General features: G+C 43.2%; 1 protein-coding gene across 2 annotated transcripts in view; it reads left to right on the top strand.

The window, feature by feature from the left end:
- SETD5 (SET domain containing 5) overlaps positions 1-25324 on the top strand; it is a 64485-nt gene that overhangs the window by 26166 nt on the left and 12995 nt on the right. The window contains exons 1-17 of one of the 2 annotated variants that reach the window (XM_027882242.1): positions 1947-2276; positions 3279-3384; positions 4240-4451; positions 4772-4830; positions 5237-5424; positions 6472-6510; positions 8020-8262; positions 12610-12758; positions 13077-13194; positions 13605-13714; positions 14000-14246; positions 14449-14529; positions 16877-17140; positions 17960-18280; positions 18784-19026; positions 22196-22325; positions 23506-23759. In XM_027882242.1, the coding sequence (XP_027738043.1) occupies positions 2056-2276; positions 3279-3384; positions 4240-4451; positions 4772-4830; positions 5237-5424; positions 6472-6510; positions 8020-8262; positions 12610-12758; positions 13077-13194; positions 13605-13714; positions 14000-14246; positions 14449-14529; positions 16877-17140; positions 17960-18280; positions 18784-19026; positions 22196-22325; positions 23506-23759 (2985 nt within the window). In that variant the 5' untranslated portion in view covers positions 1947-2055. Of the gene's footprint in view, positions 1-1946; positions 2277-3278; positions 3385-4239; positions 4452-4771; positions 4831-5236; positions 5425-6471; positions 6511-8019; positions 8263-12609; positions 12759-13076; positions 13195-13604; positions 13715-13999; positions 14247-14448; positions 14530-16876; positions 17141-17959; positions 18281-18783; positions 19027-22195; positions 22326-23505; positions 23760-25324 lie in introns of those variants that run through there. The other variant, XM_027882243.1, reaches the window with a different exon arrangement.

Genomic DNA, 25324 nt, shown 5'->3' on the forward strand with positions numbered 1-25324 from the left:
GCCCCTGAGCATGTTCCAAGCAGCACACTCAGCATCCCTCAGGGTCTTCACCACAGTATTCTGTGCAGGACTCTCACTGCAGCCATATCTCTGAGGCCTGTTGGAGGAGGCTTACCATGTCTTTTAAAAGACTCTGCTTCTGCAGAGTCAAGAACATTTCAAATTCAGGAAATAACTGCATTGTGATCTCTTGTTAGAATGATGTCAGCTCACATGAGTACTGTGTTTTTGTCGGGGGTGAGAGGGAGGGCTCAGGTTATTCCTGTGTTTTTCTTCTACCTCCTGCTTGCCTACATCCTTCTTTGAAATACTAGCTGTAGTATCTCTTCACAAAAATTTACAAACGGCATTTTGGAGATAGATTTCCCTCATGTGTTATTAAAACTACCTACTGTGCAAATACCTACGTGTCAGGTTGATCACTGCAGAACAGAAATTGCTCCAGACTATTAATTTTGAGCTGTAAGAGCAGTGGGCTAAGGTACGAACCACTGGTTTCCCCTTCCATCTCGCCCTGATTTGACTGTGCACAGAGTTTGACTACACAGTCACGCTCTCTGCAAGACTGCTAATGCCCTTTTTTGTCTGTCTTGGCATTGGCCCCATTCTAGGTATTCTTCTTTGTGAGGCCTCATTCCATCCTAAAGCCCACATTTTTATATGTTGGTTTTAAACACAAAATCAGAATCTAGTAAGTCATTTATCTCCAGTGGGTACACGATCCTTCACTTTTCAAGATCTGACATTCAGTATTGCTTGTCACCCTGCTTCTCCTGCAGCAGCACTTTGAAGACTCAACATGCAGGAATTTTAAACTGTTTATGACAGGAAGAAGAGTGCTAAATAGTTTGGTCATGTACTTTACTTTCAAAGCTGAGCATGGTAGAGAGAAGAGCCAGATATATCTGCGCATGTCCCTTGTAGCATTTAAATATCAAACAGACTGACTGTAAACCTTCTGCAAAGCATTTTCTTTTTCCCTTGTAAGAAATTTGTAGGTCCAATTTGAGGCTAAGCTGGAGTGCTTTGAAAAAAGGCTTTTGAAGATTTCTGAATTGCTTTCTCTTTTTCTCTAAAACTTGGGAATGCCAGGACTTTATTCTTCAGGCTTTGCATCAATGCACTCTTACTGCTGAAGTGTCCTTTGTGGGTCTGTTCAAAGTTAAGGCTATCCTTCACTTTGCCTTTGAAACTCTACGAGTTTGAAGAGTAGAGTCTGGGGTCCCTGAGCTTCTTGTGTCTTACAAGGGATTGATTTCCGAGATTTGCGTCACAAAGGTAACGGGAAGGTAAAAGGAAAACTAGCTGGTCCTCCTTACAGGCTGAGCTGTAGTGTCTTCCCCGGCCTCTGATACAGAGAGGAGGTGAAAATGGTGTTGGTGTTCACCTGCGGGTGGTATGGAGGCTGCAGAGTAGTTTTGCTGTGTTAGTCTGACTGCATAGTGGAAGTTGTGGAAGCTCCTTGGCGCGCTGCGGAGGAAGCATTGGGGCCCCAGCGTTGTTGCCCCTGGACACCGTTGCACCAACAGTCCTGAAGTTTTATTGGTAATGCTTGCGGCAGCATTGCTGGTATTCCAGTCTGACTGGTTAGGAATGTGGGTGACTTGGACAGAGGACTTATCTGCTCCTTAGGCTGTTTAGGTTCTTTTCCTTCTAATATTGTTTCTGAAAATACGATTAAACCTAAATGGATTTAACACTACCAATCTGGAAGTCCTAAAGGACTGTTGCAAAGATCCAGCAAGGCTGGATTATGTGGCAAGCTCTACAAGGTGCCTTTTATTAAGAAGGATGTCCTTTGAGAGGAATCACCACCTATATCTCCTGCTTTTCACAGTTTAGCTGGCAGTAGCCACACTGAAAATCAACTGAATTTGTCATGTCATACTCCTAAATCCTGAGCTACAGAAGTGTCGTTTGCATAGGTGTAAGGCCTTCTACTTTCTGCAGTTCTTTGTACAAGAACTTATTGCTCTTTTGTGTTGCAGCAAAGGCAGGTCTGCCTTACTCCAGAATAAGCCAGGAGCTCAGAGGTTGGTGCCCTTGGAGAATTAGATGAGTTTCATTGGCAGGGTGGGGCGAACTTCAGTGCAGCAGAGATTTCAAGAGCTAATAGGAAGTCCAAAGGGCACAGGGGTTAGTGTTCTTGGGTGGTGCCTAAACACTGCCCCATGCGTCAATCACTGGCCATTGTTTGAGTGCCACCTGCCCCACACTGACCATGTAGAACCCACTGAGAATTCTGTGAGATTTCACGATAGCAGCAGAGTTCCAAGGTAAAGTTTTCCTTTTCTGTATTTTTCTTTCCTGCTTGCTCAGCTCCGTGCTATAATTTTGACAAAGATTTCATCTGCAGACATGATTCAGTAATACTCTGCAGTATTCTGATACAGACCCTGCTTCTGATCTATGCAGAGGTTATGGGATTTGTATCTTCTGCTTGTAACAGTGTGCTTTCTCGCAGGTGTTCTGTCTGTAGCCTCATTATCTAATATCCCCTGCATTGAATTGCAGCTGTCCCTTCTCTGAGTAGGGTTTCTGCAGCTTTCTGCTAAGGATGTACCTTTCATTTTTAGCTGTTTTTTTTCACCACCCTGTGGTGGAAGAGTGCATTGTACCTCAGCAGCAGATTTCCTGTTCTGCTTATTGCAGGTTACTGTATAGAAAGCACAGGGTGAATCCCATCTGTCTGTGGCCACTGTCTGTCCAGGGCATTGATTTGTTGCCTCTTTGTAACAGGAGTCTCTAACTCCTGGTAGTTGCTGTCAGGATAGATGCAGGTTTCATGCAGGCTTTATCACAGGACGTTGGACTCAGCTAACAATTGGTATCTGAGGGAGAGAGAAACAAGCGCAGGTGCAGGAAAGCTGCTTAGCTGCAGTTGCAATAAGCTGTTGCAGAGATAAAATGGCAGTACTGTTCAGTGGCTCTGAGATTAGGCTGGCTGAGTTCAGATGTGAATGCTGAACTAGACCCAGTTTCCTCAACCATAAGGAAACTGAACTTCTTATATGCTAATTATCTTTTTAACTTCCCAGATTGAGACCCAGTTTAATGAGTTATGTAGGGTGGCCCTTACTCAGTTCCTCCCCTCTGAAAGCAGGTTCATCCTGTGCAACTTTTGCACACATGATGCTTGGTGAAGTGTGTAATAACACCTCGATTTCATGAAGCTTCTTCATTTTGAGCTCATGTGTTCAGTAGAAAAGAGCAGTGAAATACTGTCACTAAAAAAATTATATTGTATTGATGGGTTTTACTTCTGGCCCTTTCTGCAGCCCAGAGTCTGTGGAAGCTAGTCCAGCTGTCAGTGAGAAGAATGTGTACTCCAGCCACGGCTATGGGGCCACCCAGAAACACAGCTATCGCGGGCTGCCTTACGCAGTGAGTACTCTCTCTGCAGTGAATCAGCTCTTTACTGTCTACTTTTACTCTTTTTCCTTGTTCCATAGTTCTTTGCCTGTTAAGCCTTAGGAGTTTTGGTTTATTTATTAGGGAACACTGAGTTACAGCTGAGTTCTGCCACACATTTTTCATTTGTGTGTTTATTGTTTGTGAAGTCCTGCATACTCTACCGCAAGCTTTATTAGCGTTTTAGGTGATAGATTTTTAACTGAATGAAGTATGTGAATGAAGTGTGACTATATATGAATATATAACATTTTCCTGATGGTAATTTTATGCCCAATTTGGTTTATTGTGCACTATTTATACTTGTTTCAACTGCGCAGATTTTCATAGTGGTAACTTATAACAATGAGAGTCAATGAACAGTCAGGAAGAGTGGGAGTATAGCCTGAAGCTATGGGAAGAACAGGATGTCACAGAATCACTGAGGTTGAAGGGGGCCTCTCGAGATCACATAATCCAACCTCCCTACTCAAGCAAGTTGCCCAGGACCATGTCCAGTTGGGTTTGAAATATCTCAGCAGGCAGAAACTCTGCAACATCTCAAGGCAACTGGTTCCACTGTTTAAACACTGATGTAATCTCCGCAGTACAACAGTTAATGGTGAAATAGTGTGGTTGTTTTCATAGGTTTTGAGTTTAATTCATTGGTGCTGAAGGAAACCATTCACATCTTCCAGAGCTATTGCTTTACCTTCTTGGTAGATGGAGGAATTCAGGCTACTGTTTTACACCAGTTAAATATTAACCTGGGAACTGTGGATTTGGGACTTCAGTTTCTAGGCATTGTATCTTCACGTTAAAAGTAGTACTGCAAATACTCATTTTCAGGATCATAATTACGGAGCCCCTCCTCCTCCAACGCCGCCAGCCTCTCCTCCTGTCCAGACCATTATACCTCGTGCAGAACTGAATGGCCTGCACTTGCCTGATGAGGAGAACTCCGGGGACAGTGAGAGCTCCTCAGAAGGAGAATCAATTCCCACTTGGTGCCACTGCAGTGTCTCCCAAGATGGTTTCCTCCTCAAGTGTGAAAAGTGCAGGTAAGCTTTGGTGCAGTGCAGGTCTGGGCTGCTCCTTGTGTTGACTTCTCATACTGAACCGTGTCACCTTTGGGCTGTGGGACAGAGTGCCTTTTGCTAACTGGAGAGTTCTTTCCAGTGCTTTACCCACTATTGACCCTGCTCCTTTGCGTTGTCAGCCTGACAAGTGTTGGTGGCACCAGGAGTGGAGATGAGGATGTTAAATCGATGTTCTTACCATCCTGGGCCCCACTGAGGGCACGCATCTTGTGACATCCTGTTGAATTTCAAGTGACTTTACTCCTACAAACCAGCTTCAATTGTGCATTCTCCTTTGGCAGAGGAATGAGCAGGGGGAAGGTGATCAGACTCCGCCGCCGGAAGCAGGACAACGTGTCAGGTGAGTTGGAGGCTGTAATTCTGATAATGGTGACTTTTGTTTTCTTTCTATTAGACCTTTGTCTTTTGGATGCTGTAATCATCTAACTGTGATGACTGCCCGCTAATGTTCTTTGCCTCCCAATCACTGGGATTTTCTCCTCTCCTTACCCTTCACCTCAGTTAGCACTTGGGAAAATCAGATTATCTTGTGAACAGAAAAGGAAAATTTTCATCGGTGCCGTTCTGTGACATATCAGAAGTTTGGTAGACCTGTTCCCAGTTTGGGTGGGAAAACTGAGGTGATACAGTTCTCTCAGGGAAGAGTTATGCAGGGTCAGCCAGTCGTCTTGATGGAAATGGGCGTGAGGGTCAGCTGCGCTCTCGGGGATGAGAAGCCGCTGCTAACGAAGCACTTCTGTCTCTAGGCGGGGACAGCAGCGCAACCGAGAGCTGGGATGAAGAACTCTCTCCCTCCACGGTGCTGTACACGGCCACTCAGCACACTCCCACGAGCATCACGCTGACCGTCAACCGCGTCCGCAGGACCAAACCCAAGAAGAGGAAGAGGAGTACGGAAAAAGCTCGCACTGCACCGAAGGCCAAAAAGATCAAGGTATGTTGGGTGAGACAGGGTTGCTGCAGCTCCTACCAAATGCTGTGTGGAGTGTTGTTAGGAGCAGGCTGGCAAACTGGCAGTAGACAAGAAAACTTTTGTCCTGTCAGCAATTGCTCCTTCTGGTGCAATAATGTGATGCCTTGTATTTGTGACCTGCTAGAGTACGTGGCTGTTGGTTTAAAAATTACCTTACTGGAACTCCACCCTTATTTCCTAATACTGTCCATTCATGCTCAGAGCTTGGACTCAATTACGTATTTTCCTTTCTGTATTAGGATTTGGGAATAAAGCTTGTGGAGTCCCGTCTGTTTGTGGCAAAGGGTCAGTTTGTTAATGGAATGAAAAATGAAGGGAGGTATTTCTTAGCAGTCTTTGTTGAGAAATTTGGGCTGCAGAGCTTCTTGGCACTGTTCTTCAGGGACAGAGATAGTGCCTGTGTGGAAAACTATGTAGGTAGTGATGAACATTTGTTGAGAGATGACTTTACTGTCTTGTTTGTGAGGGTTTGGGGACTGAAATAATTTTGAATTGCTTATATTGGAATGCAAGTGTGTGAGCAGCTGGTTCTTTCCCATCATCTGTTAGCTTTACCATAATTTTCCACAGGTTAGGTTTCCCTTGAAGTTCTTCTGGTAGGCACTGATTAAATAAAAGGCTGGGGGCTGGAGCCCAGGTGAGGTTTTGAGTTGTTTTTTTTTTTTTTTTTTTTGCGAACCAGCTTGATTCTGTTGCTGGACCTTTCTTGTATCAAAACAAGTGGGTTTAGTCCAGACAGTTTTGGTTTTCATCTTGGCACTTTTAGTAAGTGTGAGGCAAGTTCTTTTACTTCAGAAATTCTTGCCATGAAGCTTTTCAGCAGTTTCTATTGGATTTGCATTACAGAGTCTTTTTGTTCAAGTCTGTTGCTTCTTGTGTAGGTTTTCCTGTAATTCTTGCTGACTTTCATTAAGGGCTGGAGTAAGATTGAGTGTGGTTCTGGGATGCTAATTCTGAGGAAATATACAATACTGTATTTTTTCTCTCTCTCTTTGTTTTGTGGGACAGGCCTTTCGAGAGGGCTCACGGAAGTCTCTGAGGATGAAGGTGAGTAAAACTGACAACCCTCTGTGATGATGGTTGAGGGGGGCCCTATATTTTGTACCTCTCTCGGTTTGCCTCAGGAATTTCTGATTGCAGGACCAGGCTTGGAATAAACTCAAGCCTTACCATGCACCTCAAGCAGGTCTATAAAAGAGTATCACAGCAATTGCCCCTTGAACCTTTCTTTTGCTTCTGATAGCTTTCAGTAAGATAATGTTGCCCAGTTCTGAGAGATGATTGATTCATGGCATTGGGAATGAGGTGTTTGATGTAAGGGATGTAGAACTGGTTGTGGCTGCTCTTCTGTGAGGGCAGTTATTGTTTGATTGCATCAACCATATTTCAAGCTTGGACATCAAAGGAATTCATAAGTTTATTGTTGGGAGTCCCTTGCCTTGTTTCTCTCCACATTCCCTTACAAGGGGTGGATGGGACAATATCTTTATCTCTGACTTCTGCAGTAGTGGCAGGTGTGGCTAGCAAACAGGAAGGTTATTTGACCAAAAAAAAATGCACTTTGAGCTAATTGTGTTCCTAGAAACACGAGAGGTGCCTTGAAGTTTGCCCAGTTCCACCTGGCCCCAGTCCTGTAGCTGGCAGTGACTTCCAGCAGTGGCTCAGAGGAAAGAGGACAGCCCTGTGCTGTGTGTGCACACCATCTCAATAGTATGCAAGTGCCTTGAGAGGGAAAAATGCATGAGAACACTCTAATTTTTTTATATATGCGATGAAAATAATGATTGCTCTTCAGTTGTCCTTGTCCCTAAGATCTTGGTGTCACATATACCTTGGTCCCTTATGAAACCAGTTGAGTTACTGACCTCTGGAATATTTGTTGAATTTAACTTTTGTCAAGTAAAGAATTAAACTTAAATATTTTTTTCTACCAGCTTCTGTTTTCCCCTCCCTTACAAGACAGTGTAAACGGATTACCTGATTTTGCCCTCTCTTCTTACTCTGCTTAGGACTTGCAGTTTTAACCCTCTGGGTATTAACCTGTGCTCTACATTCAGTTTCTTGAAACTGACCACGTAGCTCGAAGATTCAGAACTATTTCTGGATCAGTCACTGTGAAGATTGAGATGCAGTCAGCATCATCTAGCATTATGTTGGACAGGAGTGGGTTGACTGTAGGACAAGCCTACATAAGATTTATTTGCCTTTGTGTGTTCTGTTCCTTTGCTTTTTTAATCCACTTAATTATTTTTCTAAAGTGACTCAATTTTTTTTTTTCCCTGGCCATGTACTAGCCTAATTTTATTTTATATAGCAGTGCCAAGTACTAGCTCTCAAGAGGGCTTAGTCCTGCACAGAATTCTCTGCAAATTCCGAAGTGGAACTGTTGTGCAGTGTTCTAGAGGGTGCAGGTGCTGAAAAATGTGTCCTCATCACCAGCACTTACATAGCTTGGAACAGATTCTCCTTTTTTTGTAGCATATTCGTGTGCTCGGAGTACTGGGGATGGGTTTTCCTGCTGTGAACTGGCCATTCACTCTTTGCTGTTTGGTGCAGAATTCCCCTTCTGAAGCGCATGCCTTGGATGAAAACACAGCTGAAGGGTGGGAGAATCGGATACGCCTCTGGACAGACCAGTACGAGGAGGCCTTCACGAACCAGTACAGTGCTGATGTGCAGAACTTGCTGGAGCGTCACCTCAACTCCAATAAAGAATATGTGGGCAAAACTGCTATGCTGGACACAATCAACAAAACAGAGCTGGCCTGCAATAACACTGTCATTGGGTCCCAGATGCAGGTAAGAAGCAGCGTGACAGAGGGGTGGGGGAGGTCAGTCCTCGGTTTGTGAGGCATGGGCGTGGTGAGCAATGTCCCAGCTGGTCTGTCCTTTCAGACCAATAGGCATGGGTTTGAATCAGAAGAGATGCCAGTGCTAAGATTTGGAAATATTTGCATTTGACTAAATCAGTGTTGCTAAGTTGGGAATATTTTGTACAGTTTTCTGATATGGTTCACAGTTACTTTACCATAAATACTTGTATTCACTGAATGACTTGAGGCAGAACCAGATCTATCACTTACTGGAGACAGGAAATTTCCTGCTTTCCACCTGAGTTTTCCAGTCCCCTTTATTTATTTTATTTTTTGGCTCGTGTTGTGTGGAAGGCCATTTGAAAGAACCTTTCAACATTATTTCAGTCTTCTGGATTATTATTTGGATTTTGGTAACTGTCAAATACTGCACAACTACAACTGATTTTAGTGAAATGTCTCTTCCTAACTTTTCCACGTTACCATCTTTATGGAGCACGTGTAAACAAGGAGAAACAGGAAGATTGTGTGTTTGTGTGGTGTATGTCCTCCCCACTACTACTCTTATCTGTTGTTTCATCTGGTCTGTGCTTTATTGAACAGAGCACAGCATTCCCACCCAGTTCAGGCTTTGTGGGGCTTCCTTGTCCTGGAGGATGCAGATAGGTGCAGCTGAAAGGATGGGCTCCAAAACACAAGTGGAGCACCTTTTCTGTAGAAGGGGAGCAAAGTCAGAAACCTGAATATCAGGTATATGTTAGTGCTTGAATCATTCATTGTTTGTATCAACTGACTCACCACTCAGTGAAGTTCACGTGCTCCCTCCCACCTTTCCCTCTGCTTTCAGGCAGGTGAAGCACTTCAGGCGGAGCACAGATATTGCCAGTAAGGGAGAGTGCAGAAAGAGGACTTTGGACTCAGCTTTCTTCAACTCTTACCTCTAGTTCTGCAATGAATAATATTTGTGAGGGGGTTGGGGAGAAACATTTCTTGTTGGCTGTTTGAGTAGCCTTCCTAAAGGAAGCAGTTCAGGAAACATAGAGAAGAAAAAGTTCTGCTTCTCTAGAAATCTTAGTATTTTTTGAGACTAAGTTTAACCTCTTCTATGTCCCTCACATGGGTTTTAGGGAAAGTCCTGGAATGAGTAATAAAACATGCTGTTTCTTCTTATCACCTTCATAAAGTACAGCAGGACAGAAGATTATAAAGGATAACATACGTAAATGTGCTTGTTCTTGTCATGCTCTCTTGGCCTCTCCCTTCCCAGTACAGACCTAGGTTTTCCCACAGGGAAAAATGGCCAGCATTCCAAATGAGAAGACTGCAATGTGATATATCCCAAAGAAACCAAAGGTAGAAAGTTGCAAATTTAAGAGTGATCTGGAGTTACTATAAAGGAACTGTTGGTAAGCCCCTGTAATTGTATGTGCTGAGAAGGTGTAAAGGGACTTACTGGCTTTGTTGCTCTTGGATACTGGCTGTCCTGGGCTGCTGCTTCTCATCTCTTGATGTCCTGTTTTCTCTGCTCAGCAGGTGTCTGTGGAGTGTTGTGAGGAGGGGGCAGCCTGCACAGGCATGGGGTGTGTGCTCTCATCCTCATTTTTGTTCCACTCATTTTTTCATTTTTTTGTAGACAAACTGAGAAGGCTTTTTGGTTTGCATCAGTTGTCTTTTAACTAGATATTACTACTGAATGTAAAAATAGCTTTTCTGCGAGATAAGGGATAATAGGTACTTCGAGCTAGAAGAAAATCACGAGGCTGTGTTAATATGCAGTTGGCACCTGTGTGTAGATGGGTATCATCACTGCTCTCTTTGGCCAGGAAGACTGTGGAGAGAGGAGAAAAGAATAAAAATAATGTTTTATATGCCCTGCATACTCTTGACGGTTGAGAGAGGTGTTTGGCTTGGCTCAGCAGTAATGCAAGTGTATCCTTAAAAAAAATAAAATCTTGAGAAATAGAAGAAGGAAGGGTAACCTAAAAGCTTCCTAAAGCCAGGAGGAGTAGGGAAAGATGGGTTAAGGGTTATACATGTAGAATATGGGATTTTGGTCATTGGAATGTTTTGGATAAGACAAGAGGAAATGGCCTCAAGTTTCACCAGGGGAGGTTTACATTGGATATTAGGAAAAATCTTTTCACCAGAAGGGTTATCAAGCACTGTCACAGGCTGCCCAGGGACGTGATGGAGTCACCACCCCTGGAGGTATTTCAAAGACATGTGGTTGTGGCACTGAAGGATGTAGGTTAGTGACAGACTGGACAGTGCTGTGTTAACAGTTGAACTCAGTGATCTTAGAGAGCTTTTCTAACCTAGATGATTTGGTGATTATATGGTAAACCAGTTCTCAACTGTCCTAATGATGCAAAGGGAAACTTCTGAAAATATAAAGCTGTTTAGTGTCCTGAATAAAATCATCTTAGTCCTGGCTACTGCCAGTTGCTCGACAGACTGAAAACTGTGAATCACTTTTCTGCCTGTTGTTGCCAAACCAAACGCAGGGTATTTGCCCTTTGTTGCCTCTGATAATTGCTGACTTGAGCTCAAACCCCTGATTGACTTCACATTCTGAAGTGAAGAGCAAAAGGGCCTTTATAAAATAAAGCCTCTGAGTATTATGCAGATGTTGCTCTGCAAACATATCGGAACAGTTTTGGCTGATTAGCAGTCAGCAATCCCTACCCTATGACATGAATAAAATCATTTGTTCTTTTCACACATGAAAGCATGGCAGCTAATCCTCTTCATATTTCTAAATTCAGAGAATGAAAACAAGCTGAGCTAGGGTCTTATCAGAAAAACTGTGAGATCATTCCTGTTTTACCAAACCCAGATAAATAAGTTTTGCAGATGCAGAGCTTCTCTTTCCTTCATGGACTTTCTCCACCTCCCACCCACCCCACCTTAGCCTACCCATGTTCCTCAAGCTGTTTTCCAGCATGGGGCAGAGGTGAGAGTGCAGGCTACCAGGCATGAACGTGCATCTCTGAAAGATACAATCTTATTGGTACTCAAAGTATTGACAGAGTAGTAGAGCACTTTAGGTTGGGAAGAACAACTGAAGGTCATCTGGTCCAACCCTCCTGTGTAGGGCCAGGTGAGAAACTATAGCAGCAAATGAGTGGTAATGTAAAAACAAAATTATTCAACTGGAGACAAACTTGTCTCAACCCTAATTCGTTTAATAACTTCAGATCTTCTTATCTCCTTAACTTCTTATCTTCTATCATGCAGTAAGAAATCTAGTCCCATTTATTTATTCTTTGTTACCACAGTTGGACAGTACAAAGACCACTTAATGTTTTACCCACGTGAGCAGACTGCTCAGTAGCTAACAGGTTTCTAACAAGATGGGAACTTACACCTGTAACAAATTCCTGTGTTTTACTTCTAATTTAGATGCATGACTGTCATTACTACTGAAGTAAGAACACTTATGCCTCAGTTCACTGTGGAAAAGTATCAGAAGTGGTCGTTCTCAGCAGTGAATAGAATGCTTAGGAAGGAACAGGCACAGCACTTGTGGCAAAGCAGCCAATCATCTTCATGTAATTTTTACTTGCAAAGAAGTTCAATCTGTTTAGTAAGAGAAGTGCTTTGTTTTTATGAAGAAGTCTTTCCTCTGCCCTAGTGCTTATAATATCCCTTCCATTATTCCATAAAATGTGTCATATTTGGATGTTTGTACTTAAAGAATGTTGTGGTTTCATGCTGTCAAGACACATTGTTGTGAAAATCCATTGTAATAGAGCTGTAGACTTTACGTAAAGACACTTCAACAAACTGTCACTACTTTGTTAAAAATTTGTTTCATGTTAAAAAATTTAAAATCAACAGCACTAGTTGAGCAGACAGATGTAAAGAAGTTTCTGGATGGAGATGGAAATTGCCAACTTAATTCTTTGGCCTGTTAGCTAAAATTTACATCCTCTGCAGAAGGAAAAGCATTCTTCTGGATGTGCGACAACCCACAATTTAGGGAAGATTTGAATTATTCTGGCTGTGAAAGTGGCCATAATTGCAGAGCAGTTCCCTGTTAGCAGCAAGTGACAGGTCTGGTTATGCCTCCTGGCTGCAAGACTGAAATACTCGGTCTGATAGATTTATCAGACTTAAGTGTTGAAGCAAAGGAATAAATACTGTTGGCTTTTGATAAGTATTATCAAGGTCATTGATTGTTACTAAAATGTTACAGAATAAACAATGTATTCACTGGCAAAGTTTCTCTCTATTGCTATTAGAGTAATTTTTCTTTTCATGTGGGTAAAATATTCATGAGTAAGAGGCCTTTGGTTTAAATTCTCATATTTTGCTCTGGGTTTTGTTACAGCTGCAGCTGGGAAGGGTGACTCGGGTTCAGAAGCACCGGAAGATCCTGAGGGCAGCAAGAGACTTGGCGCTAGATACCCTTATAATTGAGTATCGAGGGAAGGTTATGTTACGACAGCAATTCGAGGTCAATGGGCATTTCTTCAAAAAGTAAGAGTACTATGAAGTGATTAATGTGAGAGCATCGTGGCACAGAGAGACTGGTGTCTCTATGGGATAATGTTCACTTGCAGGGCCTTGTCAGCTGTGCCATCCATAGAAATGTGAAATCAAATATACCACCTCAGCTTGATGCTCAGCTTATGGACCAAACCCTCTGAAATAGGTCTCTTAAATTGATGGAAGTGCATAAGCACCCAGAGCAGTAGCGCTGATGCAAGGGCTGCTTCCAGTTAAGTGGGGGATATCTGTTATGAGTGCCGTGGGAATTGGGTGCTTTGGGATTGAGGTGTTCTGTTGTTTCTCCAGGCCATATCCCTTCGTGCTGTTCTACTCCAAGTTCAATGGTGTTGAAATGTGTGTTGATGCCCGCACCTTTGGCAATGATGCCAGGTTCATCAGGCGTTCCTGCACCCCAAACGCTGAGGTAAATTCCTTCTTCACCATCACTGTAACTGCAAATACATGTTTTACATAAGCTTAGTGCTTTCCCTAACTTAAAATGCAGTATATAGAGTAAATTCTCTTGCTCATTTGATGGTTTATACTTGGAATATGAGAAAGTTTGGGAACATGAGGGGAGGTTTTGGAAGAGAAACATTTCTTTTATGTCTTTGCATTAGCTTCAGAATGATACTTAGGGTAAGCAGGTGGGAGTAGGTGTGAGTGGAAAAGCACAGGATGAGACAAGCAGTGAAGGAGGCTTTTCCCTGTGGAGAATTTGGGATAGTTATTCATGGAACAGATAAAAGCTGCTTTGCAGGAGGAGGCTTTCCTCTTGGAAGTAGGAAATGCAAGGTGTGGAGATGTTAGTTTCTATTTACTTTGTTTAACAAGGTTCGTCATGTGATTGCCGATGGGATGATCCACCTATGTATCTATGCTGTTGCCACCATTGCCAAGGACACAGAGGTTACCATCGCCTTTGACTATGAGTACAACATCTGGTGAGTCCTTCACCTCGCCCGGGAGCTCTCCACTGCCCTCCTGGACTGGACATCTTCCTCCAGCCCTTTCCTCGCATTCTACATTTTGCTCCGTTTTCTACTGAATTGCATTTCCCGGCTATTCTGTCCAGTTCTGCTGGCATATTCTACAATAGAGGCCATAAGGTAGCCTGCTGTCCTTGCTTTGCCACGTGGTGAGATGTTTAGTAGGAGATGCATTGAATGTCTCTGTACGAGGGTTGAGAAATGAAGAGTGACACGAATTATGTTTGTGTTTTGGAGCAGCAATTATAAAGTGGACTGTGCGTGTCACAAGGGGAACCGGAATTGCCCTGTGCAGAAACGTAGCCCAAATGCTGCAGAACACCTACCTCCACCTGTTTTAGGCACACTAATTGGGGCAGAAACACGCCGGCGAAAAGCCCGTCGGAAGGAACTAGAAATGGAACAGCAGAGCGTTGCGTCGGATGAGAACAACAGTCAGCAAACGGAGGAAGTTCCTGAGGGACCTGCAGCAGTCAGTGACAATGAGGTAAAACCTTTGGCCCCTTGTTACGTATATTGTTATCGTTCAGTGGTGTGAAATCTGATCCAATAGCACTGGAGTCCGCAGAACAGAAACTGCAGGAAGCCTTTTTTCAAATCTTTAGCAGCTTAAATTGCTGCAGAAATGTTCATAGCTTTAAAAGGGTACTGGGTGTTGATGAAATACTAAGACTGGGCTTCTCTTTCAGGTGCCAGAGAAGGAGGAGAAACAAGAAGGGGAGAAGGAGGAGCCTGTAGATGAACAGGGAGCCTTGGTCCACGGCCGACGGGCAAGTACCTCTCTCTGTCTGGGTATCATCACCCTTAGGACTTGCTTCATGCAGTGACCAACAGGTCCAGTTGGTTATTTCACTTGTTTCAGCACAGATCCCAGTTGTTAGTGGTTTTCAGTAGTTTGATTAACAGCAGCAAAAAAAAAGTGGTAAAAAAACACCCAGGTTGACTCCACATCACAGAACTTCTGTTAGGATGCTGCAGATTAGGAGATATACAGCAGATTTGTTTCCTGATTGAAAGGTTTAACTGTTACTTTCGGGGCTGTTCTGAGTCTAAAACATAGCATTAGCAGAACTATCAGCACCAGATTCAAAAAAGGTAATTGTACCTTTTTTATCTTCCTTCTGCCCTTCCTTATTGCAAGTACAAGAATTTATGGCGCGATATAGAATCATAGCATACTTTGAGTTGGGACTTGCAAAGGTCATCTAGTCCTATCCCTCTGCAATGAGCAGGGACATTTTCAACTAGATTACATCATGATCCAGAACCTGCTATTTGTTAGAACTTAACCTGTTTAGCTGGCGTAGATTTGTTAAAATGTATCTGTTCCCTGTATGGGCTCAGAAACACATTGCTATGTGGCGAAAAGGTAGGATCAAGTGACAAAAGTTTAGTGAGAGGGGTAGACCACCAACAGTGCTATTGGCACTTACTAGGAAATATCTTTGTGCTCCCAAACTGCTCTTGTCTTAAACAGTTGTCTTGATCAAAATATTTCTTGATGCTCTGGGGCCTTTGATAACACAGTCCTTTTTCAGCCTTCATCTGTGCTGAGTAGAGCTGGTGGTTTTTTGTCTTGTGCTTCTTCTGGCTCCTGGGATTGCTGCCTGGATTAGAATGCTTTACGCGTGTGAATGGAGCCGTTCTGGTTCTACTTAATTCATTAATTTAAATAAACAAGCAAAAAATCCAAACACGCAAATAAACCAGCCAACCAAACCAAAAACCCAAAGAAAAACAGGAAAATTGCTCCCATCCTTTTATCAGCAACGAATGTATTGGAACTAGCAGTTCCCTATGTTTCTTTGCTCACCAATACCACCACCTGTCTTCCTCTGATCGGAGATATGGATCTTCTAAGTCTGATTTTCCTGAGAACGCTTTAAGTGTTAAAATAGTGCAGTAACTTGCAGAGCCTAGGGCCATCCAGAGATCCTTGGATTATCTCATGGATTTTTTTAGAGCAGATGAGATAAAGCAATCAGTTTCCATTGATATTTGAATGAGAGCAGTCATCCATCAGACTGGCCTTTAGCTTGGAGGGAAGATCTCATTTTAATGCAGGGAAGCTGATCTCTTTCTGGGACAGAATAGTTCAATAAGTCTAAGTGAAGTGTTAGTTTCCCATGAGCCTGTAAGCCCCGTTCCTGTAGGTTGCACCAGTTAATCTGCTTTAATGCGATTCAGTTTTCTATACTTGGCACCAGGTAAATACCCATATCTATAGTTTCCCCTGTCTCTCTTTGTGTGTGTGTGTGTGTGTGTGTGTATTGAATATTCTTGAACAGAAAGCTGTAAAAGGCCGGGCTGCTGTGACTGAGTACTGCTGTGTGCTTAAAGATACTTTCTCCTTCATCAAAAACCTCAGAAGACACTTGACCCCACTTTTTAAAATCCACTTGATTCATCCTGTTTCTTGCCAGTCACTGCAAGGTTATTGTACTGGGCCTTTTACATGCATAATTACCAATTATTTCTGACACAGCTAGGTGATAAGATTTCCTGCCCTTTCTGTTTTCCTAACAAATGTATTTGGTTTGCCTCTCTCTTCTATCATGTTCTGTTTTTCTTATCCACTATGTAAGCTGCTTAGACCAAAGCTTTTATTTTTGAGCTGGGTCATCTCCTGACATCAGGAAAGGAATGAATCTGGATCACTTTAGTCAGTTTGTGTGGTGTGTTACACTTGCTGCAAATTACTGAATCGCTTACTTCTGTTGCCTCTGGCTTCTCTTTGCTTCTAACGTTTGGTCATTAGCAAGTAGCTCTGTTTGTTTCCAAGTTGCGGTTTTTAATTCTTCAAAATTATGCGTTTCCTTGTGGCTGTTTTATAAATATAACTCAGTAGTATCTAAGTGGTCCTATTTAAGAACAAAGTCGAGTTCTTCTAGTTACTCTATGAACACATGATTATGTTGTTGTTATTCTGGGAAATTTGCCATGGTGAAAAATGCAAATAACTGAAAAGAACTGCTTCTCTCTGTCCCCTGTCTGGCTTTTGTCATTGCTGTTTGGCAGTTGTTCTTCTTCCTCTGCTGCTTCCCATATCTGTTCATGCCTTCTCTTCCTTATGTGCATAATTCACTGTGCTGACTTCAATTTACTCTTGTGTTCTAGTCACGGGAGGACAGGAAGGTAGAAGCCATCATGCACATGTTTGAGAACTTGGAAAAGAGAAAGAGGAGACGAGAGCAACCTCCAGACCGTAACAGCACTGATGCTGAAATCAATGTCAGTTCTGAAGCTCCTGAGCCGGAGGAAATAAAAACAGAGACTCCTGAAACTGAAGATGGAAGTTCAGCACCAAGTGCTCCTCCCCCAAACGTTCCTAACAGTAACAGCAGTACTGGGGTTAACACACGACGGTCTTCACAAGTAGCGGTAAGATGAAGATAGTACTGTTTGATACCTTCTACCAAGCTCAGAGCATATCTGGTCATAAGATGGTTCAGGTTGGGAGGAGCTTTGTGGACTCTCTAGTCTGTTCTTAGCCAGGTAGGGTCAGTTCTGAGGTCAGACCAGGCTGGCCAGGGTTGTACCAAGTCTTGAAAACCTCCAGGGATGGAGATTCACAGGCCCTCTGGAAAACCTCTTCAAATTCATAACTGTTCTTATAGTGAAAAAATTTGCTGCATATCCAATCTGAGCCTCTCATTTCAGTGTATGTACATTGATGCACCACTGCATCATCTTAGTGGCTTCAGGCTGGTTGTAGAAAGACTGCTGTTACATCCCATTTAGTCCTCTCTGGGCTGAACAAGCCTGGCTCCTTCACTGGGTGGGCCCCTTCTGTGCTGGCGTGAGCTTAAGCTGGATGCAAACTGCAGTGATGGAGTTCTTTACCCAATCTGCTTTGGATGCATGTGTTGTTCCCATTTTATGGCAGGGCCCAGACACTTGGCTGGAATGCTCCATGTCAGCTCAGGTCAGGAGTAAGAGCAGTTACCTTGAGACCAGCAGCAAGTTTCATATTGCTGCTTTCTTCCTAAAGACCCGTGTTCTGGTTGATCCTTTTAAGAACGCAGAAGACAAAACGATAATTTGCCAGTGTTGAAGGGTCCCCAAGGCCATCTTATGAACCAACACAGAGTCCAACAAGATTTTGAGAGTCAGGTAGTGTCAATCTCAATTCTTGATCCTGTATGCAGAGGAAATGAATACTCTTAGGGGCTCTTGGACTAATGACAGTTTATATTGTAGGAAGCTGTCCCTGAGAAACCGGTGACTAAGCCAGCTCCAGCAAAACCCTCCAGGCCCCGACCAAAAAGTCGTTTCTCTCGGTACCGGACCAGTTCAGCACAAAGACTGAGAAGGCAGAAACAAGCCAGTTCCCAGCAAGCTGAACTCACACAGGCTGTCCCAGAGGAAGGAAGCACCGCCAGCTTGGTAACCACAACAGATGTCAGCAGTGTGGAAGGGCCAGGAGAAGGCAGACAGTTGACGGGATCTGACCCAGCTGCTGTCTTGGCTGCAGGGTCTCAGTCTAATCGAGCTGCAGTAAAGTACCCCAAAACTAAAAAGGTAAATATGATCAAGTTCTCAAAGGTGGGATGGCAGGTGCGGGGGTATCCATTTAGGACAGAGCAAACAGGTTAGCTTTCAGCTTAGAATTGAAGACCAAGAGGGAGTGTGACTGCAACTGTAATGTACAAGCTAGGATAAACTTGTAAGGGAAAAGAGGAGGAGTTGGAGAAGATAGCAGGCAGCTGCCACATACTGGGCATAAATTAGATGTTACAGGTTTGTGTTAGAAACTAGTTTTGAATAAGGTGATCAGGTTCTCCGAGAACTTTTAATAAGATGAATGAAGTATAAAATCAAGCTACTTCTGTAACACTGGATTACTTATCGTTATGCCTGTCACAAGTGAGAATTGAGTTTGACACAGGAAGTCCTACCTGTGTTCTTCCTGTTAAGGAGAGATGTTCTATTTGGGCATTGCTTCCCCATACACCACATTGTGCCACATTGCCTTTCTTCTTCACCTGTGCTGGTTGCATTGACGTGTGTGTTTTCTCCTTCAGTATCTTGTTACTGAATGGCTGAACGACAAGGCAGAAAAGCAGGAGTGTCCTATTGAGTGTCCTCTGCGTATTACTACAGACCCAACAGTTTTGGCAACTACCCTAAATATGTTGCCAGGTCTCATCCACTCCCCGCTGATTTGTACCACACCTAAACACTACATTCGCTTTGGTTCACCTTTCAACCCAGAGAGACGTCGGAGGCCCTTTCTGTTGGATGGAATTTACAGCTCCTGTAAAAAGGTATGTTTGCTCATGTCTTCCCTTCGTGGGCTGTATGCTCATCCAGCTCTTACTGGCCCCCTTGTAAAGCAGTTGTGTCCTCTTGGGGTTTATTTCCATGTATTCCTGTTGAGCTGGTGTGTTGATGCAGTGTCCAGACCATGACTGCTGACTTTTTCCTAGTCACTGTTCTGTTAGTCCCCTCTTAGAAACATGTACTTTCAGATCTGCAGTGGCTGTTTGTTATCCAGAGTATGCGATTCAAAGAACGTTAATTGTTGCCCTTAAAAAGTTTTGTTCATACTTTCACAGTCAGAGAGGATGGTTGGTGTTGTGGGGATAGGACAGTGTCGCAGAGGACCTCAAGAAAACAGTGCCCTAGTCAAGATTCTTTGTCTTTGGAAGAACCTTTGTTTTAAAAGCTTTGAGTTTGCCTGTTTGCAAGAGCAAGTCCACAGCTCTTTGATTGGGATCACAGACAGCCTATCTGCAGATTGTTGAGGCCATGCAGGACACCTGAACTGAGCCCAGCTGTGGATTTAATTCCTCCAGAGATGGCCAGTAAATGCCAATATTTACTTATCCATGGGGAAACAGTAGCCAGGTTAGTTTGCTTGGTCAGATTTGTATCAGAATCCGTCTTGCTGTTGGCTTTGCTCAGAGACTTTTCAAGTTCCTGGGACCCCGAAAACAGTTATGTGGAAATCCTTTCTAGTCAAACTGTCTTGGTAGCTTTCAGAGTCAGGTACCATTTCCTGGTTTCTTTGCTTTCCTTTGTTTGAAGGTGTTTTTCCTGAGAGAATCTTTGGACTTTACTGTTTCCGCCTTCAGCCAATTTGTTGTCATGCCCTAACAGGCACCTACAAAAAGAAGCTGAGGTCTCTCTTTGGTATTTACTTTTTTAGATAAAGCTCTTCGTAGTTCATATATAGATGTATGAACAAAACCTTGTCTGTTTCTGTGTGCCTGGGCAACCTCTTCAAGCATCTTTAAGTTGAGAACTGCAAGGTTTGAGCTGCTTTTTTGAAACTCATGTTCAGTTCATGATTTAGTGTGTTTGTTGGAACAACCCATTAGTTTTCTAGCCTGTAATTTTAGAAGTGGTTCGTTTTGGTTTTATATGGTACTTTGTTCTAGCCTATGCTAAGGTGTACACTGTTTTTCCTTGTCCATTTCCCAGTATAGTAGGAAAATTGTGAATGCTGTCATCCACCATGTTCCTGTTTCTTAATCTGAAAACTTAAATACAGTGTCTATTCCATTATCTAAATCATTAATAAAATACTGAAAGCTGCTGTTTCCAGGACAGATATTGCAGAAATAATTTGTTAGATTTCTGCTTTTTTAAATGTAGCTATTTAACTGTTCTAGTGAGGGGTTTTGTCCACTTTGTGGGAGATCCTGAGCTTTTTCTTGAAAAATGCTTGCTAGCATTTGGTGGTTTTATGACTTAACAGTCTGGAGATGTAGAAGTCTGATTCTGATGTTTAGGAATGTGTAGGAAACTCACAGGAAACACCTCCTTTTTAGCCAGCTAAGGTCTAGAAATGGTCCAGAACTTGATGACATTGGTCTCTCAAGACCTGATCTTTGTCTTGTCTACTTTTGACTACTCAGCCAGGGAGGTTGATTTATAAAGGCTGTTGAAATAGATTACATATTTTCTTGGATTGTCAGCAGGCCTCATCCTTAAACTACTGAGAACTGTGCCAAAAAATTCAGCTGATAATCTCAGTTTGCATCCAAAGCATGGCAGTGTCTGAACCCTGCAAGGAAACTGAAGTGTAACCTGCTCTCACGTTAATCACACACTGTACAGTGACTTGGCTCTCAGATCAGATGCCACCTTTGAGGTAGTGGTGCTCCAGACTGGCTGGCACTTCTCAATTTTCCTGGTGGCCGCAGTGGAATCCACTGAGTTACATTTGAACAGAGAAGAAGCGTCTGCTGTACAGTAGTGAAGGCCATCAAAGTAGATCCTGTCACCTGCTCTTCATCAATGCAATCTTCTGTACAGTAGTGAAGGCCATCAAAGTAGATCCTGTCACCTGCTCTTCATCCTCCTATTGAAGTTTTCACTTTGAGGATTGTGACCTCTGAGTTTCTGATGCACTTTCACGATAGCTTTGAGGAATCATAAGACATACACGTGTATCTCTAATAGGATACACATTGCTGGCATGCAGATGAACTGTGGATTGCTGAAAGGTAAAATTACAATTTTAAACCTCTCTGGGAGAAGAAAGGTCTGGTAAAGTGAGTCCCCTGGGTAAACTGCACTAATGAAAATTGCTGTTTGCCTTTTTTCAACAGTTTGCTCTCATTTTACTGAATCACCTGAGTGTTTTCCCTTATATTGTGGCAGTTATTTTTATAGTAAAGATAGTTCCTGCCTGCCATCAGGAGTCGGTTTGTATCAAGATAAAGCAGTAGCACACCTGCTGCAGCAGCTGATTTGCTGAGGCTTCAATTCATGTTCGCTGGTGTGAGGTCTGATACATTCTTTATTGTCCATGTTCAGAAGACCAGTGTGACTTTTATCTTTTCTATTAGTAGCTGAAGAAAAGGTGGAGCTTTTTTCTTGGTTTACCCTCCTTGAAAACTGCTGCTTGTATTTTTATCAGATTTTTTTGCTCTGTGTCTCTGGCAGCAAGCACAGTCCTGAAAGACTTGTAATGTGATTAAACTCAGCCATTTATCTGCTGGAATTGTTAAAGCAGAATCTGTGTTAAGCTCTAATATGCCTTAGTGGAGCAGAGGTCTCCTGTATTTGTTCTCCTGGGCAAGAAAAAGCTTTTTTTGCAAAACCCAGGGGATGTAGATAGTCCATCACATCTGTGTCCCTTTTCTTTTAAATTATGATCGCTTTTAGTAGATTTTAGGTGCCAGCATTTTGCATTTTTATGTTTATAATTTGCCCTTTACTTATCTTTGTGTTACTGCTGAGGATTGCTGCTCCCAGAGCACATGCCATCAGGAGCACAGTCAGCCCCATCACAGTGGGTGGTGGGCTCGGTGCTGACAGCTGTGTTCCAACAGCTCCCGCCTGGGCGCGCGCGAGGGAGGTAATCCCGGTGTTCCGAGCAGCCTGCCCTGCTCCACAGGAGTGTGGGAGTCTGAGTGCATCCTGCGAGATGACATAGGAAGTACCCGAGGAGTTTCACGTTTATGTAGTCTCGTTCTGTTTCAGCGCTGGATCAAACAAGCCCTGGAAGAGGGGATGACTCAGACCTCACCAGCTCCTCAAGAGAACAGAGCCCAGTGTCTATACCAAAGTAACGAGAACAGCAGCTCCTCCAGCATCTGCAAAGATGACACAGGTAAGTGCTCAGCACCATCGAGGCAGCACTGGCCCTGGAGTCAAACTGGGGGAGTTGATGAATAGCAAAGGCAGCTGTGCCGGTGATGTCTCAGTGGGCACTGCTGCCTGATGGTGCAGCTCTGCGGTAGGTGAGAATGTTGCTCTGTTGTTCACTGAAATTTCTGCGGACCCATTCTAGCTTGAGCATGTGTAAAGTTTCTCAATATTTTCCTGTAAAAAGATAATCATTTAATCTTGCATCATCAGCCTCAGTGCTGTGTGATCTTTTGTACAGTAGAAGGGATGGGGGGAGGTGAATACAGTGTTACCTCTTTTCAGCAGGATGTTCTTAGGTGGGCAACTAAATACCTGCTGACTGTAGGAAGACACAGGAATGTCTTACAGGCACATATGTATTTGGCAAATGACTAAGTCTCAAAGATGGAGAAGTTAAAAATCTATGAGTAAAGGAATAGAATGGTTAAATACTGTGTCTGAATCCTTTTACAGAGAAAGAGAGTGAAGATCTGCCCAGCCAGGGATCAGTTTTCGAAGGATGACAGGAGACTAGACAACACAGAGATTATACAGAATTGATAATTGAAAAGTTAGCTAAACAGGAAATGAACAGAATGCCAGAACCCATAAATGTACGTCCTGAGCAAGAACTGAAGAAGCAAACAACTGAACTGTAGAGTTTACTGATTCTTTTTTATTTTTCTTTTTAACCTGAGCATCAAAAACGATTATTATTTTGAAGAGGAGTAGGCCTGAGGGAAAGGCTTTAATCCTTTGTGAAACTGAAATGTATTTGGGCTGTACTGATGTAGCCTATAGGGGACTGTTAGGTTCAGGTAGTGATAATTGAGCTGCCTTTGGTTTGTTTGTAGCAGTGACAGTGGCACGTCCTCTGACCCCTCTCCTTCATTCTCCTCTGCTCTTTTTATCCTTTTCCTGTCTTCCTTTCCCCTAGCTCCTTCTTGTGCTTACTTCTAGTTGAAATATTTCCTTTCTGCGTTGACTGCATGTTCCTAATTATGTGTTGTTCTGCTGTAGAAGTAATTCAGAGGTAATTCATTAGTAGGAATCTTTTGTAATTGCATTGAAGACTCCTGGGTTTCATTTGGGCTGGGGAAGGAGACTTGCTCGTGTTTAAGGTTAATGGTTCAGCCCTGTCCTCAGCTCAGTTTGCTTTTCAGACTTGCTGAGTCCCCTGAAGAAGTGGAAGTCTCGCTACTTGATGGAGCAGAATGTTAAGAAGTTGCTGCGGCCACTGTCTCCCGTGACCCCTCCACCTCCCATTCCCTCAGTTCCCGGCTCAGCGAGCCCACAGCTGGCTACTCCCTGCTCGTCACTGCCCGGAGAGGAGGAGAGTCGCAACGGCTACGGCGTGATGTTCTCACCCATCCCCTCTCTGGCTGCCAGTCGCTGCAATACTCCACTACAGTTCGAGGTAAATCTGCCCAGCACTAAGGGTGCTAAAAAGAGGAGTGGGAATACTTGCAACAGGGGTGACACTTGGGAGACACTGTTTTTGGACTGTTTGGCTGTTTTGCTGAGCAGCACCACAGTGTCAGCCTGAAGAGCACTGCTGCCTTTCTCCCCTACTCCACTTCTGACCAAATCTCCCGCTCTGTTAAATGTCAAACCTCACTGTGTAGCCATGAGTAACATTAGTCTTACCTTTTTCTTTTTTCTATTTCTGCGGAATAGCTCCCGAATTTTGGAGGTTATACAGTGATCTTTAATAATCTTTCCCACTTCAGATCTCTGTGCCAATGTGGCTTCCAAACCCTGCCCCCTCCAAAGAGTGCAGTAGTGTTCCATTTCTCAAAGGCTGTCTGCCATTCTCACCTTCTCTTTCCCCAAACAGCTTTTCAGTAACCCCAAGTGTGGTAGAAATACTTTACATCAAATTCCACTGTATCCTTTGGTTTTTCTTTCCCTTGATTGAGTGGAAAGAAAATACTGTAATACCTTTGATTCCTTGATATTTTCCATTTGCAAAAATCAGCAGTAGTAGTGAGCAGGCTCTGTAGGTGGTTTCCATTGCTCTAAACTCTGTGGGAGAGTTACCAGCATTCATCCCATCAGGACCTTCCACTTTCTGTTGCTGCTCTGTGCCTGTGAGTAGGGATCATGCTGTTTGCAGGTTTTGTTTTGTTTTCTAGTATTGCATATTTTCATTAAAAACCCATGGAACTCTTCAGGCCAGCTGCTCATGCTCTGCTAGTTAGAACCATTAAAAAAAAATGGTGCAGTGATGGATTGCTCCATCCTAGGGACTGTTTTGCAGGAGTCCCTCATCTGTTTTGCAACAGGTGGTATTTTTTGTGGTATTTTTAGCTTAGTATGCTTTGATTTTCTTTGTGAGCCCTGTCTTGTAAGTTGTTTAAGAGGTAGCTCTGTAGAGGTTAGCAGGGAAGATTGTGGAGCACTGAGGAGAGAGATAAAAGACTGTTCCAGGCAGAGAGCTCAATAGGAAATGATCCTTTCCCTTGCAGTGGCTAAGGAGGCAGCTCAGAGCAGTGTTGCCAGTCTAATCATCCCTTTCCTGTCCCACCATAGTGTTAGGTAACTAGCCTTGATTTCACTGGATCTATAACTTGTCTTTTCCCTTTTTGCTCTTGAAAAGAGTCTTAGGAACTCACTGGACCATAGACTTCTTCATTCAGACTTTTGTATTTCCTCCAATGGACCTCATTCATAATATCATTGTTTTAATGTCATGTCTGTTTCATTTAGTTATCATCAGTTCTCACTGGAGGGAATGCATCTCCCCAAGTATAAAGCTTTATACTTCAGTCCTGTGGCCCTGTGGGAAGAGAGTGACAGGGAGATTCTTCCATCAGTTCACAAGCTTCCTCAAGGATCAGAAGCTGTGACTTGCCATCTTGTCTTGCTCAGAAATACATTTTGAAGACTTTTAAGAAACTTCCTTCTTGAATAATTTCCTAGTTGCTCTCTGAAAAACTTGTATCATAACCCTTCTGAAGCTCTGGTTGTTGGCTTTTTACA

The sequence above is a fragment of the Empidonax traillii genome, unplaced genomic scaffold (genome assembly GCF_003031625.1).
Source record: "Empidonax traillii isolate 1590-97213 ecotype Southwest subspecies unplaced genomic scaffold, ASM303162v1 scaffold104:size2570737, whole genome shotgun sequence".
Classification (NCBI taxonomy): domain Eukaryota; kingdom Metazoa; phylum Chordata; class Aves; order Passeriformes; family Tyrannidae; genus Empidonax; species Empidonax traillii.